This window comes from Mus musculus, chromosome 4 (assembly GCF_000001635.26).
Source record: "Mus musculus strain C57BL/6J chromosome 4, GRCm38.p6 C57BL/6J".
NCBI lineage: Eukaryota > Metazoa > Chordata > Mammalia > Rodentia > Muridae > Mus > Mus musculus.
The window spans coordinates 95,856,759-95,873,508 of NC_000070.6; the positions used below are offsets into that span (position 1 = coordinate 95,856,759).

General features: G+C 42.1%; 1 protein-coding gene across 19 annotated transcripts in view; it reads left to right on the forward strand.

Annotated features, from left to right (window-relative positions):
- Positions 1–16,750, forward strand: part of Fggy (FGGY carbohydrate kinase domain containing) — a 369,460-nt gene that overhangs the window by 299,279 nt on the left and 53,431 nt on the right. The window contains exon 15 of one of the 19 annotated variants that reach the window (XM_006503468.3): positions 14,290–14,359. The exons of 15 other annotated variants lie outside the window; for them this stretch is intronic. In XM_006503468.3, the coding sequence (XP_006503531.1) occupies positions 14,290–14,344 (55 nt within the window). In that variant the 3' untranslated portion in view covers positions 14,345–14,359. Of the gene's footprint in view, positions 1–4,478; positions 4,599–14,289; positions 14,371–16,750 lie in introns of those variants that run through there. 3 more of the 19 variants (XM_006503470.4, XM_011240635.1, XM_011240639.3) reach the window with 3 other exon arrangements.

Genomic DNA, 16,750 nt, shown 5'->3' on the forward strand with positions numbered 1-16,750 from the left:
AGTATACAGAACTACATGCAGGCAAACACCCATACGCATAAGATAAAAATGGAAACAAATTCATCCAACAAATATATTCTTCCAAAACACCCCTCCTTTCCCTGAAGTTTTCATTAAGGAAATTTTAAGAGCCATGTTTTTGTTTTGTTTTTGTTTTTTTTAATAAACTTAACCATGGCCAAGTATCTACAGAGTCCTTAGAAACATAGGATTCCATAGTTGTGTTACTAAAATAACATTTACTTCATTCTTTGACTTTATTTTATTGGAAGCTGTTTGATTATGATACAATCTTCGCTCTCTATACCATATATGCACATACACTTATATTTTTACATTATATATGTATGATTGTAGATAAAATATATATAATAAATATATAAAATATATAAAACCAAATGCATATAAGTATAGCCCTTCACTCTATCATATGTATTATAGCTTTTTAAAATGAATGCCCTGATTGGGATAAACCAAAATGATGTAAATATGTTAGCATGTTTTTTCCTTTATATTAATGAATACAATGCATAAACAGCAAATCCATGCTGCATAGTTTAGCAGTCACCATAGTAAATTAGGCTGTGAAATCTGAGATTACAGAAGACAAAACCTTTAGTAAAATCAAGAATAGTGAAGAAATTGAGGAGAGCCCTAACTGCACATATGCATGGTAATGTTTACACACACACACACACACACACACACACACACACACACACACACAGGTACACACCCATATGTCTACACATGCACATACACCACACACATTCATGCATGAACACACCATATACACATATCCTATGCCTCACCCCCACTGGAAAAAGGCTCGATTCAGACCCAGAACATGAAGACTCACCATTATGAGGCAATTTTGGCTGCAACCTTAAGAACTGTGCAGAAGAAAATCTATCTTTACAGTTGCTTGTTGGGGGGTTTTGATATTTTACAGTGAACCATTGAGAAAGTATCATTGGTGGAGAAACACGAATGATGCATCTCTTTTCAAGGATGTCTCTAAGAAACTTTATCCTTTAAATTTTTCTACTGTTCTCGATGTGTCAATGAAATTCTTTTACATCTCATGATAATTTTACAAATGGGGAAAGAGTACCAGAGAAGCTAATAGACAAGTAACCTGGTAGAAAGTAATTGAGCCAAAAGCTACGTCCTAACATAAGTTAGTAACAGTGATTATTTTATAGCTAAGTATGATTACTATTACTTAAAATCTGATATCAACTTAGGTGGCCAGAAATTAGAATTTACATGTATATTGAAATGTCACTGTTTTAATTAAATTTCCATAGATATTTAGAGAGTTTGAAAGGTGGACTATTTATACAGTTTATGGCTGTACTCTAATATTGGTAGATGAAGGTCAATGAATGGTAGCCAGAACACTGGTTGGTGTGGAAGCTGTCTGATTGCAGTGGCTGGAGAAGGAAAGAGCTGGGCTTTTTACCTTTCTCCTCTAAGGTTAACTGAGTCAGGAGGCAAGCGAGTACCTTGATAATGCTGCATGCCTGTCAGCCTGTGTATGACCAGAGCAGGGTGCTGAGAACCTTCAGGAACATATGAAGATGTCCAGCATTGTCTTGTATACTCATTCTGCTGAGCGTTGCTAAATCTTAAATGGTTCGTTTAGGTCTGTGATAAGGAACTTGCATCTGAATGTGAATTAACATGTCACCAACTACACTGTTTGGTTTGACTCACATTTTATTCAAAACAAGATAGATGTCCTCAGTGGAGTTAAGTGTAGCCTTATGATATGGTGCAGCTTATGGAGGCTGGTGCACGATGGCCGTTTGAGGAGAACTGAAGTAGCCCAGCTCTGCAGAAAATGAGAAACCTGCTAGAAGTGCTATGGAAGACTCCCATGTCCCTCATTTTGTATAAATGTCATTTGTTTCAGAGTGGCTGTTGTCCGTTTCCATGGCTTGCTTACCCAGGAGGATGGGAAGGAGCTAGGGAGAAAGAACTCACGAGAGGGATATACATCCCTGGAAATGTTATTAATTGGTTGAGTAAGACAAAATGGGGAAATAAAATATCTGCTCTTTACAAAGCAACAGCATCTTCCTCCCTTAGCTCATTAAAAATTAAAAGCACTCTTGGCTTAAGTAGGGCAAATTAGTAATTAAGTGCTACATAATCAACCTGGATAAACATAATGTTGAAGGGGAAGCCAAATTAATCACCCCACTGGTTTGTTTTTGGCCCATTAATGCCCCTTTTCCCCATGTCCTTCCTGTGGTGCCAGGATGCTTGCTCTGCTCCTCTATAGCTGGAGGAAGAGTGGGTTGTGACAGCTGGGCTGACAGATGATGGAGAAGCAGACCTGAAGAAGGTGCGCATGCATTAGGGCTTTATTCAAAGAACACAGCTAGGACCTGTGTTACAGCCTTGAAAGGGCCATCCTTGGGAAAGCTGAAATGAGACAGGAAAAGCCGAGGTGGTAGGAGAATGAATGAGGGGAACATACAAAGTGCACAACACTGCCTGGACTAGAGAGGGGAAGGAGGAGAGAGCACTTACACAGACTGGGAAAGCCATGATCGAAGTAACAGTGAAGACGATTTGCTTGCTTCAAATCTTGACTCTGCCATTTACTGTAGGTGAATTACTTAATTCCTCATGTTTTACACGTGTGAGTGTGACACACACACACACACACACACACACACACACACACATGCACACATAGCCTCATAACTCTTACCATAAGGGGTAGACATGTTCACACATATAAAGCAAAACAACTTTAATTGTTCCTTCTCTGTTAAAATTATAATAATTAGACAGTGAGATAATGGACCATCAAAAAAGCACCCTTACTGTCTTGAGGGCAAGAAAGTCCTACCAGTAAGATGCCATTTCAACAGAACATGTAGAGAGCTTTGTGCCCAGGGCCTTTGTATTCAAGATGATCCTAGAGTGGGATGCTAACTCTCTATGCATAGAAAAGCAGAGACTTAACTGGACAAATTACTCTCTGCTTTGTGCAGTATAATAAACTTTAGTAACAACTGCTAACATAACCCAGTCATGTGGAATTGTGGCAAGTATATGCTAAGTGTAGGAAGAGGGGAGGAAACAGAACTGGATTCATTGTAGCAGGCTAAGAGGAAATTAAGGGACACACCGAGAGAAAGTGGTCCTTGAACCACCTTGTTCCATTCTGGGTGATGGCCTGTCTATGGCTTGCTAAGTTGCTATGTGAGCAAACTTGGTAAGACACATTACATAATATCATCGAGCCTCAGTTCCTTTTTAACAAACCTTACTGAGTTGGTACAAATCTGAGAATGAAAGCCATTGAGCACACTGCCTGTTACTAGGAAAAATACTAATATTATTATTCTTTGCATTAATTCAACACTCCGGACAAACTCATCCAGATAGATCATATATTATTCTACTTTATAGAAAGAAATTAAAGCACAAGATTTTTGAAGGTTAGTAGTAGAACGAGGTTTTAAACTCAGGTGGCCTGACTTCAGACACACTAATATATCCCTCATGCCCCATGCTGTGGAAGATACCTATTCAGAGATGGCTGTGCTAGGGGTTGGAAATAAAGCAGATGTCCCTGCAGTCAGTAGTAAGGAAGACACTATTTCTTCTCATTGTTGGAAAGACTGGCAGGGCTGAGCCTACAGCTGTGGTAACAGTAACTCTTACCAGGTGGGGCAGGTGAGCAGGCAGCAGAGCTAATCCTGCGTCACTACCTCCCCTGCGGTAGCACTGCAGCCACTTATGCTGATCTTAGTGGTTTTGCTAAGAGAGAAGAAACAAGTTGTTTATTTGTAGGTCGCTGGTATCCGTATGACACTTAAGGATGATTATAATAAGTGAGTAAACATGCTACTAGAATAAAAATCACACGCCAAGTACTTACATCCTCATACTCAAAGCCTTCAGGTACCACAGCAGGCTATGTAAACGTGGGGAGAGCCTGGCTAGAGAAACTTACTAGAGAAGTGTTACTGGCAGACACTGAAACTCCAGCCATGGCCTGGTGAGAGCCCCAGGGAACATCTTTGGGATGTGGCAGTTTGTCTCTGACCTGGATTAAGGGGATTAGTTTGATGGAACATTACATCGTGAATGCAGATCTGGAAAGCATTTCAGGTCATGTGGTGTTTGGTCATGGCATTGAGAACACAAGCTACTTTTAGGAGATGGCATTTTTCCTGGGACCAAATTTTTAAAATTACCATTTCTTTACAAACTAACTTAGAAATCAGTTTCTTCATGGGTGTTTTATAGAAACAGAATTTATTTTGTCTCACCAGGTTGAAAGCTCAGCATGATAACAGAAACTTGTGGGGTTTCCAGGGGTGTCACTGAGCCTACAGATTGGTAGATGAATAGCATGCTACTTTGGCTGGTTGCTTCCTCAGCCAGTTTTCTAGCACAGTGACATTACTGGCTGGGGAGTGTAGGGCCTAAGAACTAAATCTCTTTACCAGTCTGGCACGAGAGGAGTGCTAACGTGAAGCACCGCATCAATCAAGAAGGGGAGCAGATGCTGAAGTGTATCAGATGTCAGTAAACAAGCCCACAGGAAGGTCCCTGAACTTGGCATCCTTCAAGCGAAAACACACTACAGCCTTCATGTCAGAGCTCTGAACTTTTATAAACTGCAGTAAGTGATATGTGTGGGTTTTTTCCCCCCTGGCTGGACAGCTGCTACTGTTCCACTTTCATTTGGAGATGATATGTTATATGTTCTAAGTGTTTTTAATCTGTAATTTTAAAGAATACATTTAGTGCTCAGAGTATTAGTGGTTGCCAGCCTGGAATTACAGTTTATCAAGTGTCTTTCCAGTGAGGAATTTTTTATTTTTCTCATCTAGTAACCCCTCTTTGTTTTTACTTTATACAGTATAATTCACCCAATAAATAGGACCGTAAATAGGAGCACAGATTCTGATATCATGCAAGACTAAGCTCAAGTCTCAGGTTCAGATTTCATAACTATGTATTGGGTAAATCCACTGGCCTTTCCAAACCTGTTTCCTTACTTCAAAGACTGAGATTCTGGAGTGTACACCTCATGTGGGGGTTGAGGAGATTAAGTGATGATATGTTCAAAATATTTGGCACAGTCACTGGCGTGAGTCATCCCTCAATGAAAAGGACAGATAGATGCAGAGTGGATGATAACTGTTAGCTGCCTGTGTTCAGTGTTAGTTCTCTACATGTATGATAAGTTCTGCTGGTGATGCTTGGGATCAAACCTAGAGCCTTGTGCCAAGCAAATGCTGTGCCACCAAGTTACTCCTAGAGCCTGGCCCTTGGCCAGTTTGCACTCAAGAGCACGTACCCAGCACTGCTCTGCTCGCTCCGTATTATATACCACCGGTTCCTTTGCCCCTGGACTGGCTGATAGGAGAAAACAAATTACTTAATCAAGTTCACACTTTGTACACAAGTTGGAATGTTTCTATCCCTAATTCCATGTTCTTTCTCCTGAAGAGAGCCAAGCATGAGAGCATGCCAAGTAGAATTTAGGTTAAAATTTAAAAAAGAAAGAAATCCCAGCCAGGTTCCTACCATCAAGGATCTGACAGTGAGTGAGATTTAAAAGCAATAACCAGAAACCAGAGTGGACCATTGCGTGATTGGCTGGCCTGCCAGTCATGGACAGAAGTAGGACCTCAAAGCATGGCTTCCACAGTGAGTGGGCATTGGAGGGTAAACGAACACGTTCATTTTAGACCAGGCGGGAGAGCAGTATGACGATTTGTAGAGGTGCCAGTGAGAGTGACAGAATGATGTCAGACGAGTTTAGTCTGGGGAAGGATTCCAAGCCCGCAATACTGGAGAGAACACTGGGTCTGTAAGGAGCACAGCCCACTGGCATTGGGGCTGGTAGAGCAGCCTCCTGTTTAAGAAAGCAAACAAAAGTTTAGAACTGATTATACCCCACCCCCAAATTAACAAGGTGAAGTGTAAATTAATCCCACCTGTGAATAGAAGGAAAAACAAAAGCACTTAAGCTTGTGAGAAACCGTGCAGTAGGAAGGGGGTGCCTTATCTAAAAGCTCCCAGAACACTAAGCTAACAGTTTGTTTCTCTAGAGCACATCTGTGGACAAGGTACGGTACTGCAAAACAGCACATGCTAAGATTTCAGCCTGGAGAAGGGACCTTCTGAGAGGCCAATGAAGGGGAGAGGTGCACAGCCTATCTTAGCTCAGTACAGAGCCTTCCTCATGGCCAGCTAGCACCTTGGTCTAGAGGAGCTTGTCCTTAGAACAGAGCTGAGGGGTTGCAGTTCTTCCCACTGTGGCCAGGCCAGTCTCACCTACTGCCATCTGCTGGAGTGGGACCTGGACAAGCCAATGAGATGACTGCAGATGCTAGAGGAGAAATTTACAAGCAGTCCTGAATTGGACATTTAAGCATGTGCTTCGCCTCCTAGGAAACAACAGACTGCTTTGTTTCTGATTCAGTGTAGTAGAATGGGGAGATGGGACTCTGTTTTCCAGGGCATCCTAAAACTGATAGCAGAAGAGGTTCATCCTGAACATACAGCTGATAATTGTAGTCTTGATTACTGACTGATTTAATCTCCAGAGCCATCCCGGTATCACTGGCACTTTGCCAACAATGGTAACCTGCAAACACAGTTGTTTCTCTGGGTCACAGGCAGTAAGAGGTGAAGCTCAGATAAGAATGCAAATACCCGCACTAGGCTTGGCTCGCCATGAAGTGCTGAAACCCACTTCTATAAATTTTCTCTGAGAGCACTGAGCATGTGCTGACCTCGCTAAACTGAGCTTCCAAAATAAAGTTCCAACTTTAATCAATCCTATCCAGTCTTTAGAGCTGGATAAGCATGCAATGAGCCAAAGCGGAGGTGAAACTCCTCAGGCATAGCCTCGATCTGGCTAAGAAGGGAAGCATTTATTACAGAGCACCAACCACTTAGAGAGCAGTGCTACTGTGGATGGACTCAGCCTGTTCTCCAGTCCACACCAACACCAGCTCTCCACTTTCCTTATGAGTCTCACTCTGATCTATATTGTATGCCAGTCACTGAATGACTCTGGTTGTGACCTGGACCAAGACTTGGTCTCCTCATCTTTACACTGTAAGGGTCAGACTTCACGTTTTTCACACATGTTAAGCAATGAAACCTCAGCAAAGCCAACATCTAAGAGAATGTACCATGTGTTTCCCACTTACCCCGTCACTCTTTTTATTCTTCCTCAGTATAGACCACCCTAGAAGGTCCCCGCTGAACACAAGGGCTGAGCCACATTGTTTAACAGGAAATAATGAATGAATTTTAGATACCTAAAGATGCATGATAAAATAATGACAAAGTAGCCTGACTATTAAGCAAGATAGACTGGAAAGCTGTCACCATGGGGCTGTGTACCTTCACAGCTGTCAAACTGACTCTCTAGTAGGGAGGTGCTTCCGTCTATCAGACAGTGTCTGGTGACTTGTTACAAAGAGACTCTCTGTCAGCTCTTGCAGGTAGAATTCTTCCCAGGATGCTTTTTGAGATTGGCTTTCTATCTGGGACTCTGACCTCTGGCTTCACTACCAGAGGAGACATCTGGGAAGAGCCATGGAACAGGTCCTCCCTGCCTTCACCATCATCCTTTGCTGATGGACGGAGGTTGGAATTAACAGTGTCAGCTTAATTCCTTCTCAGCACTTAAAGCTTTGAGATATCAGGACCCGACCCTGTGCTGGAACATCATGTAAGGTTTAATCCCACCCATGCCATTAGATTAATAGAGTCACTGGTAGATGTCCATTCCCTTCATGTTTGTCCTTGATAAAGACCCTTTATGTAAATGCCCCAAGAATAAGAATTTCGGTTAACTCATTTCCCTATCTCTAGTGTCTAACACAGCCAGACACAGACATGCTGCTTGGCAAATCCTTTTCATTCATTAAGCAAATAGCCCTAGGTATTTGGACAAGTAAAATCCTCATCACATCTACAATTGAGTGGGCAAGATGGTGAAACAATAAATGTAAATGCATATTATATCTTGGGTCAAGAGTTAAAAAGGAAAAGAACAGGTTTGATGGAAGAGCTAATTAGCATGATTGATAGCTGAATGACAATAAATGTCTTTGACTCCTAACTCTGAACCTGTCTCATTTGTTCTCTGAAAACAGTAATCATCGCTATTATGTTCATTGTTGCAACTGCTACTCCTGTTTCTTATGTATGCATTGCATTCTAAATTTTATGTTAGTGTTATATAAATTCATGAACTAACCTTGCCTAATAGGCCTCCTTATTTCAAATGAATGAGACAAGACCCAGAAATATTCTTCATATGATGAGATAGCTAGTGTCATAGATGGTGCTTGAACCAAAGCTGGTCACACAGTCTTCTGTTCTGAGAAAAGGGAATGTCTCCTGAACTCCTAAGTGACCACTGCAGGTTCAACCTGGATCCCAGTTTGAGAAGCCCCAAATCATATTATATGGCAAAAGCCTCATTCCATTAGATTAAAGGGCAAAATGAAAACAACCATAACAAAAACGAGTTGCTGGAGAGTATTAGGAAAATAAGGAAAATAATTTTGCCTTGGCCATCTCATGGTCACCTTCCAGCAGTAGTAAGCCATCACCATGGCAATGGGAGAAAAATTAATGTTGAATGTTGAGTCATTTTAAAAAGCCACATCAACAGCATACCGAGCTGATGCTGTAAGCTCTCTGCTACAGCTGGTCTGACAGTGCTAGAGGCATGGTGTCGAGCTCCATGCTGGAGGGACGAGGGGGGACTTAAGCTCAGCCTTGGAAGATTTAAGTCTGAGCCTTAACTGTATCCTGTGGACTTCAGCAAGTCTACTGACAAACATGAGAGGCGATCATATTAAGTCAGTATTACTATAGTAGCTTTCTGGAAGTCCGTTCAAACCTCCGTAAAATAGAACAGTGATATTTCATAACCATCGTCAGGAGGTTTGATATAATGAGGGATATGGAAGTGCTTAGTAAACTGTAATGTGATTAACATTTTCCAGCCAGGTTTGGAAGAACTCATGCTGGAGTGAGGTAGACAGGGCTGCTCTCTCTCCTTTGTCTTAGTAAAAAGCCCAAGGCTCAGATATTCAGAGCCTCAGCTTCCCAGCAACATTTCCTATTATAAATCTGCAACATGCCCTGCCTGATTTACACAATCTGGGCTCTCTTCATTCTCCCTGCACTTCAGTTTACCCCATGGAAAATGGGGATGACACCAGTGCTCTCTTAGTAAGGTGGGAGATGAGGCTTAAATGAGTCCTGGAAGGGCACAGAAAGGCTGGCTGCCTGGCAGGCCGCCATAAGTGTTAACAGCAGGGATGGCAGAGGAGAAGAGGAAGGAGCAGGAAGAACATTTGAAATGACATATGTATGTCAAGCTCAACACCTCCGTGGGGCACTGATGGCAGTACTCACACTCACCAGATGCTCTGGTGCCTTTTAGAGTGCTCCGATCAGTCACAGGCCCCTTTCTGTCTTCAGAGGAGTCTTGCCTACAGTGGCTTTGTATCAGACCCAGTTTTAGGCCTGCCTTTCTTTCTATGCTGTTTTAGGTAGGAAGAGAGAACCGGACCAAAGGCTTGATAGAAACAAGAGGAAGCTTTACTAATGAAACAAGTTCTCTACAAGTGATGATTTCCCAAACACTGCGCTCTGACATGTTAAAAGACAACACTGGGAAGCACTGGCCTGGACAGTACTCAAATTAACTATGTGATGGAAAATGCTCAAGTTAAATTAACTAAATATCTTCATAGTGCAAGTCCATCGAGATGTTAATATATAAATACGCTTCTGAACCTCCTGGATTGGGTGTCATACAGATGTAATGGTGCCCGATTTTACTTAACCAAAGAATTGGCATTTTGCTAGTCTTTTCTAAGGACAAAAGAGTGGTAGATGCTGTGTAAGCCAGCAGTTAAGGTCCTCAAAGGTGACAAGAGGTACCATAAAAAGAACTGGAAGATTTCTACTAGTCCTGTGTCTATTTAATGAAAAGAACAAGGAGTCTGTCTTGGCAGTAACTAATGTGTTAGATGGTAGAGAAACAGTAACAGGTAAGGCTGGTAGAATCACTGTCTCTCAGAGTTCTTGTGAGCATTCTGGAAAGAGAGAGATGTTGCAAGGTAAATTCAGTATAGAAAGAGAGCATGGAGAACCATATTCAAAGGGCTTTCTTGCTCCATTTACTGGGCCAGAGGAATAATCCAGAAGCACCTGGTTCTAAACTGAGACACAAAGAGATAGTCACAGCCATTTGGTGTGTAGTTTATGACCCACTTGCTCTTTTGTGGCCTTATTGGAACCTTCTCAGGCAGATTCAATGGCAGTGGTAAAGTGTGGTGGTGAAGACCACTGAGAGTCCACAGTTCGGGCCAGGAAGGCACTGGGTAAGGCATTTTATGAGTCTAATGCACTTAATCTTCTTTTAACAGTAAATAGAACTCTCAGTTTACAAAGGAGAAGTTGAGGTTTAAAATAGTTAAGTGCCGTTCCAGAAGCTACCACCAGTAAATATTACAAAACCAGGGCTGCACTCAGATCTGCAAGGTTGCAAAGCTGCTTCCGACCATGCCATGGCCTACCAGGAACATGGTAGGTCCATGCAGTTTCAACAAGCTAAGAAAGGTAGAAAGCAAGATGATGTTAGAAATAATTCTTCTTCCTCCTCCACCTCTTCCTCCTCCTCCTCTTCTTCCTCTTCTCCCTCCTCCTCCTCTCTTCCTCCTCCTTCTTCCTTCTTCCTTCTTTTCCTCCTCCTACTCTTCCTCCTCCTCTTGCTCCACCTCCTCCTCCTCTCGTTCTTTTCCTCCTCTTCTTTTTAAAACTAGATTTCCATGTGTAGCCCTGGCTATTCTGGAACCTACTCTGTAGATCAGGGTAATCTTGAATTCACAGATTTCTGCTGGCCACTGACTCCTGGGTACTAGGATTAAAGGCATTTGCCATTACAACCACTTTAGGTATTCTTCCTTGAACTCGTTTTTTTTTTTTCTTAAATACTTGGTTATTCTAAACAGTCATGCTTGATATGGATAATCCTGTATAGCTTTGCTGATTTGTCTTTATTTAGCCATATATGCATATATATACATATATATGTATATGCATAAGTCATTGTGAAGTTTTATTATCCATGAGATTTGAACATTTGGCGAGTACTATGTAAATAGTTGTATAGTCTATGCCCAAACACAAACTAGATGGGTAGAAAATGGTAACCAGCACATGGCTTTGAAAGCTGATGGATCCAGCCTGGGTCAGTTACTAAACTCTATGCACTGTCATTGAGCATCAGAGAAGGTGGTAAAATAGGAAGAACTGACATTGCTGGAATGTGAGCAAAGCACATGTGGCTCTCAGGGTGCTTCATAGTGCTGGGCAGAGAACCTTATTCTTTGCTAGTCGTTTCTTTCCTGATTATTTTTTCTTCAATGTATAATAGAAAAATATAAATAGCTGGAATCAAACTTGAGTTTTTATGAGAATTTCTGCCCCAAATGAAACCATGTTTTCAAGAAAGGGGAGTTTTAGGCAGAATTTTGAAAGATAGCCCCTTACTCATGAATTCAAGCAATAGCTAGGTATGGAAACGATTGTGAAAATGGTATATAAATTATGAAAGTTATGTGAAATAATGAGATAATATGTGTGAAAGTACCTCCTCGCATAGAAAGCCCTAATAAATGCTTCCTTCCTTCCTGATTCACATGGCAAGCAGGTGGCAGAGCCCAGGCCTGATCCTTAGAGCATCTAACCCCACCTCAGTGCTCTTTCAAGGGCCCCTATACTTGAGTGCCTCCTGTCTGCTCACCCCACCATGACATCTTCCACGTGTACTGACTGCAGGTTTTTAGAAATAGCCAAGCGCTCCAAAACATTCTGAAGAATGCTTAGTACAGATGAGCTAATTCGTGAGAGAGTACCTCGTATTAGTATTTGGAAAACAGTTACCAGTTAGGACTGGAAGGTTCCTTCCAGAGAGCTTTACAGACAGCAAGCTGAGACCAGCTAAGGCAAAAAGTCAATGGTCAGCAAGCCATATATGATATAAGAAATCATATAAGACATGCAGATATAAAACTTTATATAACTGACTGTTTCTTCCTGACTTTTTACTTTCCACGGAAATACCCTGGGAGGACTTTAGAAGCCCTTATACTTTGAAAAATATAAAGACATTGAAGGCTGTGCTTTACATTGTATGCGGAAGAAAATAATACAGATAACCACTGTGGGAGGTGGTCTGAGTTGTGCTCTTTTTTTCCTATTTAGTTGGGGTAAAATGGATATGGTCTATCATTCAGCATTTTAACCCTTTACCCCTTTCTGAGTGTTCCTGTTTCACGGAGTGGGGCTCAGTCACAATCCTGTGCGACTGTCAGCACCATCAGTTTCCAGAACTCTTTTCAACACGTGGGCCTAAACTCTGGACCCATGAAACAGTAATTCTGCATAGCCCCTTCCATAGCCGCTCCCACAGCTCCTGACCAGCATATACCTAATTTCAACAGCTCTAACCACATTGTATAAGCAGCATTAAATAGCATTTGCCTTTGGGTGACTGGCTTCTTTCTAGCATAACAATGTGTTCCAGATCCATCTATGTTGTAGTATGTGTTGGAATTCCTTCCTCCTTCTGATCTTCTGTGTGCCCCCATTATGACTGTCACAAATGAAGATGTTACTGAGCTTCTCATTAGAGCCACTTCTTTCTAGTGGCAGAGACAAATGGCCTGGTGGTAAAACTCAGCAGCAGTGGGACCTGGGACCTGAGAATTCAGACTCCCCTTCTAGTCTCATATATGACTAACACAGACAACGAATAGAATTTCATGCTGTGCTTTCCACCGGGACCCCAATTTCTCTTTAGCTGCTGCTCCGAGCCTCCGTTCAGCCTTGGGGAAGTTTGAGGTTACAGGTCTGAAAGGTGAGGTGTTGCCTTGGGTAGCCTTGTTTCTAGCCCAACTCCAAAATGCCCAGGTGAGCGTCTGAGGCAGTTCTTTGAGGGACAGGATAAACTAAGACCTTCACTTTAAAACTTGTCCTTTTTAAAAAAAAATTGTTTTGAATTGTTGACAGTTTTCTGTACCTATCTGGTTTAAACATGGTCTCCTAAACAGTGCGGTGGCATGATTACATGTTTGCCTGGGTTGTTCTGAAGCAGCAGAATATGACCATGTGTGACATTCAGATCACTCAAATGTCTTCTTCCAATATAAGACTTACTAAGCAAACTCACAGAGGGCAGCAGAATATGCCAACTGACCAAGCGGGTTCTGCAGGCCAGAGATAGCCCTTTTTTTTTCCCCCTATAAAAACACTCAGCAGCGCTAGGTGTGGTAACATGCAGGAGGCCTTGCCTGAAGGATCAGCATGAATCAAGGTCAGCCTTGGATACAGATGGAGTTTGAGGCTAGCCTGGGCTACAAAATGAGTTCTTGTCTCAAAAAAGAAAATGTGCAGGAGGGAGACTATCAACAAACAAACAAGCAGATAAACCACTTTGACTAGAGGTGTCTTTCTCTCTCTCTCTCTCTCTCTCTCTCTCTCTCTCTCTCTCTCTCTCTCTCTCTCTCTCTCTCTGTCTGTCTCCCTGGCCATTAAGAGCAATCCCTCCTTACAGTCCCTATCCTTGTTTACTGGCTAGTATTATTCCCAGGACAGTACCGATCCATCCCCCCCCCCCACCTCTGTTGACCACTAACACATCCCCTCTACTTCCTTTACTACCTCGTGGTTCAGGTGCCATTCACTGACCTCAGCTTTGATAAAGAAAAAATTTCGGATACAGAACCCTTCCTTGGTTCTGTGGAGCCGAGCATCTTTTTAAGGCTGGCTACTTGAGCTACTGCTCCGGACCTTCCCCTCTCCTTTCTTTGGATAACAGGACAGTGGTCCGCAAAGGGAAGCATCCGTTACCTTTCTCTTAGAGTTGAGTTCATTTTCCATTGCATGTTTCTGTTTAAACAGAAAGCCTTTTTAAAAGGGCTGAACACGCATTGAGTGTGCATGCTAAATGTTTAATATGTGTGTGCCCACAGCCAAGAGAACAGAGAAGCCTTAAGTAATAATGAAGCTGGATTATGCACGTTGTGTGCTTTACATGGCAGTGACTTCTAAATATACCCTTAACAGCCAGGTATTATTTAATACATCCCTATTAATCAAGCTGCCAAATCTAAATGAAAACCATGTTTAAATATATTTAATAAGATTATGGCTTTGAGGTGAGTAGCAAGCTAATGTTAGCTGCATTTATTTTCCTCCCAGCCAGGCCTCCTTCACTCTCTTGTGTTTTCATTCTGGAAGCTTCTTTCTCCGGTGAAGACAGTGTGATTACAAAGCGACTGGTACTGCAAACTTTCTGTGTGGATTTCATCTTAGTGAATAAATGGGAATGTTTTAAGAAAAGAAAACAACATCTGCAAATGGGAAATGAAATGTCATTTCTTCTTAGGGTGAGCCATTGAATTAAGGCGGAAATTAATAATCGCCATAGAGAAATGAGTTGTTTCTACCTTCTGCAATATAGTGTCTGCTTTTGGATCCGGTATCACTCTCGTAGTGTCTTGAGTTAAATGTTGTTACTTTTCCTTTTAATGGTTGGTTTTTTTGTTGGTTTTGCAATAGTGACACCCAGTGGCACTAATGAACATTGCAAGGGCTGCTAAATGCTGTCTTTCTAAAGCAATCCCATTCCTCCTTTGGAATAAAAAATATCTAGTTTCTTGAAGTTGAAGGAATAATTGAGTCTGGACAAGACAAAATTGCAGTTCCGTCTAGTAGGCTTCTCATTTGGTACAAAGAAGGGAAGTAACGAAGGACAGGACAGATGGGGAGGAGAGGGGTCACACATACCACCCCAGCAAACTTTCAAAGTTATTAGTGAAATACCATTGTACACCCCTGCTGTGTATAACTGTTCCTCTTATTGCAGCAGTGTGTGCACTGTCCCAGCCTTTGCCACAGGCATTCCCTGCAGCCTACAGAGAAATGGCTATTTGCTGGTGTTGCAACTGCTGTGATTTCTTGTTTCTCATATCTCCAGTCCTCTCTTCCTTCCATCTAGTTCTTTTGACTCATATTTACCCCTAAGAAGTTGTGTTTGGGACTTTTAGCCAATCATTCTCCCCATTAGCATATTTTCATCGGTTCCAGATTTTGAGCTCTTAACTTGCGCCTCCCCGCTTACATGTCTTAAAACTTTTAAATCTTTGATTAAAAAGTCGTATATGCCTATTACAAACATATTAAAAGTTTCTGACTACATAAACACTGAAAACAATCCCTATAAAATGTTCAACACTGCCTACTTTGAATTTAAAATAGGGAGCACATGTTTCACATCGTTCATTGTAGAAATTTCAAGCTTTGTTTTAAAAACCAAAAATACGTGCAATACACGCCATATATAATTCACAGAAGCAGAACACACAAACCCACCATATCTGTGCACACAGCGGTGTGGCAGATGCTGCTTCTGATGCTGTTTGCATGCTGGACACTCTTCTAATCGCTTTACATGAAACAACCCATGTAAGTTCCATAGCAAGGGTCAGGAACTACTATTATGGTTGTTCCACACATGTTGATGAAGTGTTTATGCATTGCAAAAGAACAATGTCAACATGCTCGGTCATAGGATTGTAATGAATTATGGGCAGGAAGGGCTATCATCAGGTCTTTAAATGTTTTGAAGTCAGTGTCACTGTCCTTAGTCTCTCTACCCAGCTCTACTCAAAACTCCGGTATCTCCTTTACCTTCTGGCACCAGCTTTCTGTGCTCTGAATGTCATCAGCCACAGAGCTTACATTCCACTGCCCAAGAAGCAGGCAATGAAGTAAGAGAAAATGAAGCAATGAAAAGAGCAAAGACAGGTTAGGGAGAGAGGATATGCAAAGCTGATGATAAGAGCAATGGGAGTCACCATCCTAATGAAGGATGCTTGGCAGGAACCCTCAGTGGCAGAGAAGACAAAGGCTCTGTGGTGACAGTATATTGATGAGTCTATAGAACAAACAAAACCCATGGAGGCTGGGGCATGCTGGTGCGGGGAGAGATGTGTACTCTCTTCCCTTTCAGCCCTTTGACGAAGTCTTATGCCCCAGACATTGACCATGATTTAGAATGGTAGTGTTCTGTGATATAGTCAAGAAAGGGGATGTAGGGGAAAGCATGCAGTTGAGAGAATTGGCCTAAGACATTGCTTCCAATACACATTCGCCCCTACCCTATGAATCGAGAGTAAGATGAACGTGAGGTATAATGAAGTCCTGCAGACTTAGGCACGCTGAGCACCTGAGAGCCCAGGTGGACCCTGGGTCACATTCTTCTCCAGACATGGTTTGTAAGTCTGTGTCTCTGGTCTGAATGCCAACTTCTCCGTCTCCTTTCTTTCTCTCATTCTCTTATTCAGTATACACTTCTTCATGGGCAGCCATCTGTGTTAGGCCTATTCTCTTCACAGAGTCAATCCTGGAGTGGACAGGCTCAGCAATGGTGTTTTGTTTTGTTTCAAGTTTTTGCCAGCATCGTAGAGAAGAAATACCATGAAACAGGCAGTGATAATAGTGTGCTAAACTCCTAGTCTTGAAGTCTGAGAAAATATTTCAAGGGAACTGACAGTTGAACTAGGACTTCAAAAACAGAGGCGAACATATGTATGGCTGTTCGGGGAATGAGGTAGAGGGCCAGGGGCAGACTTTTAAAGCTCAGAAGCAGTGGATGCAT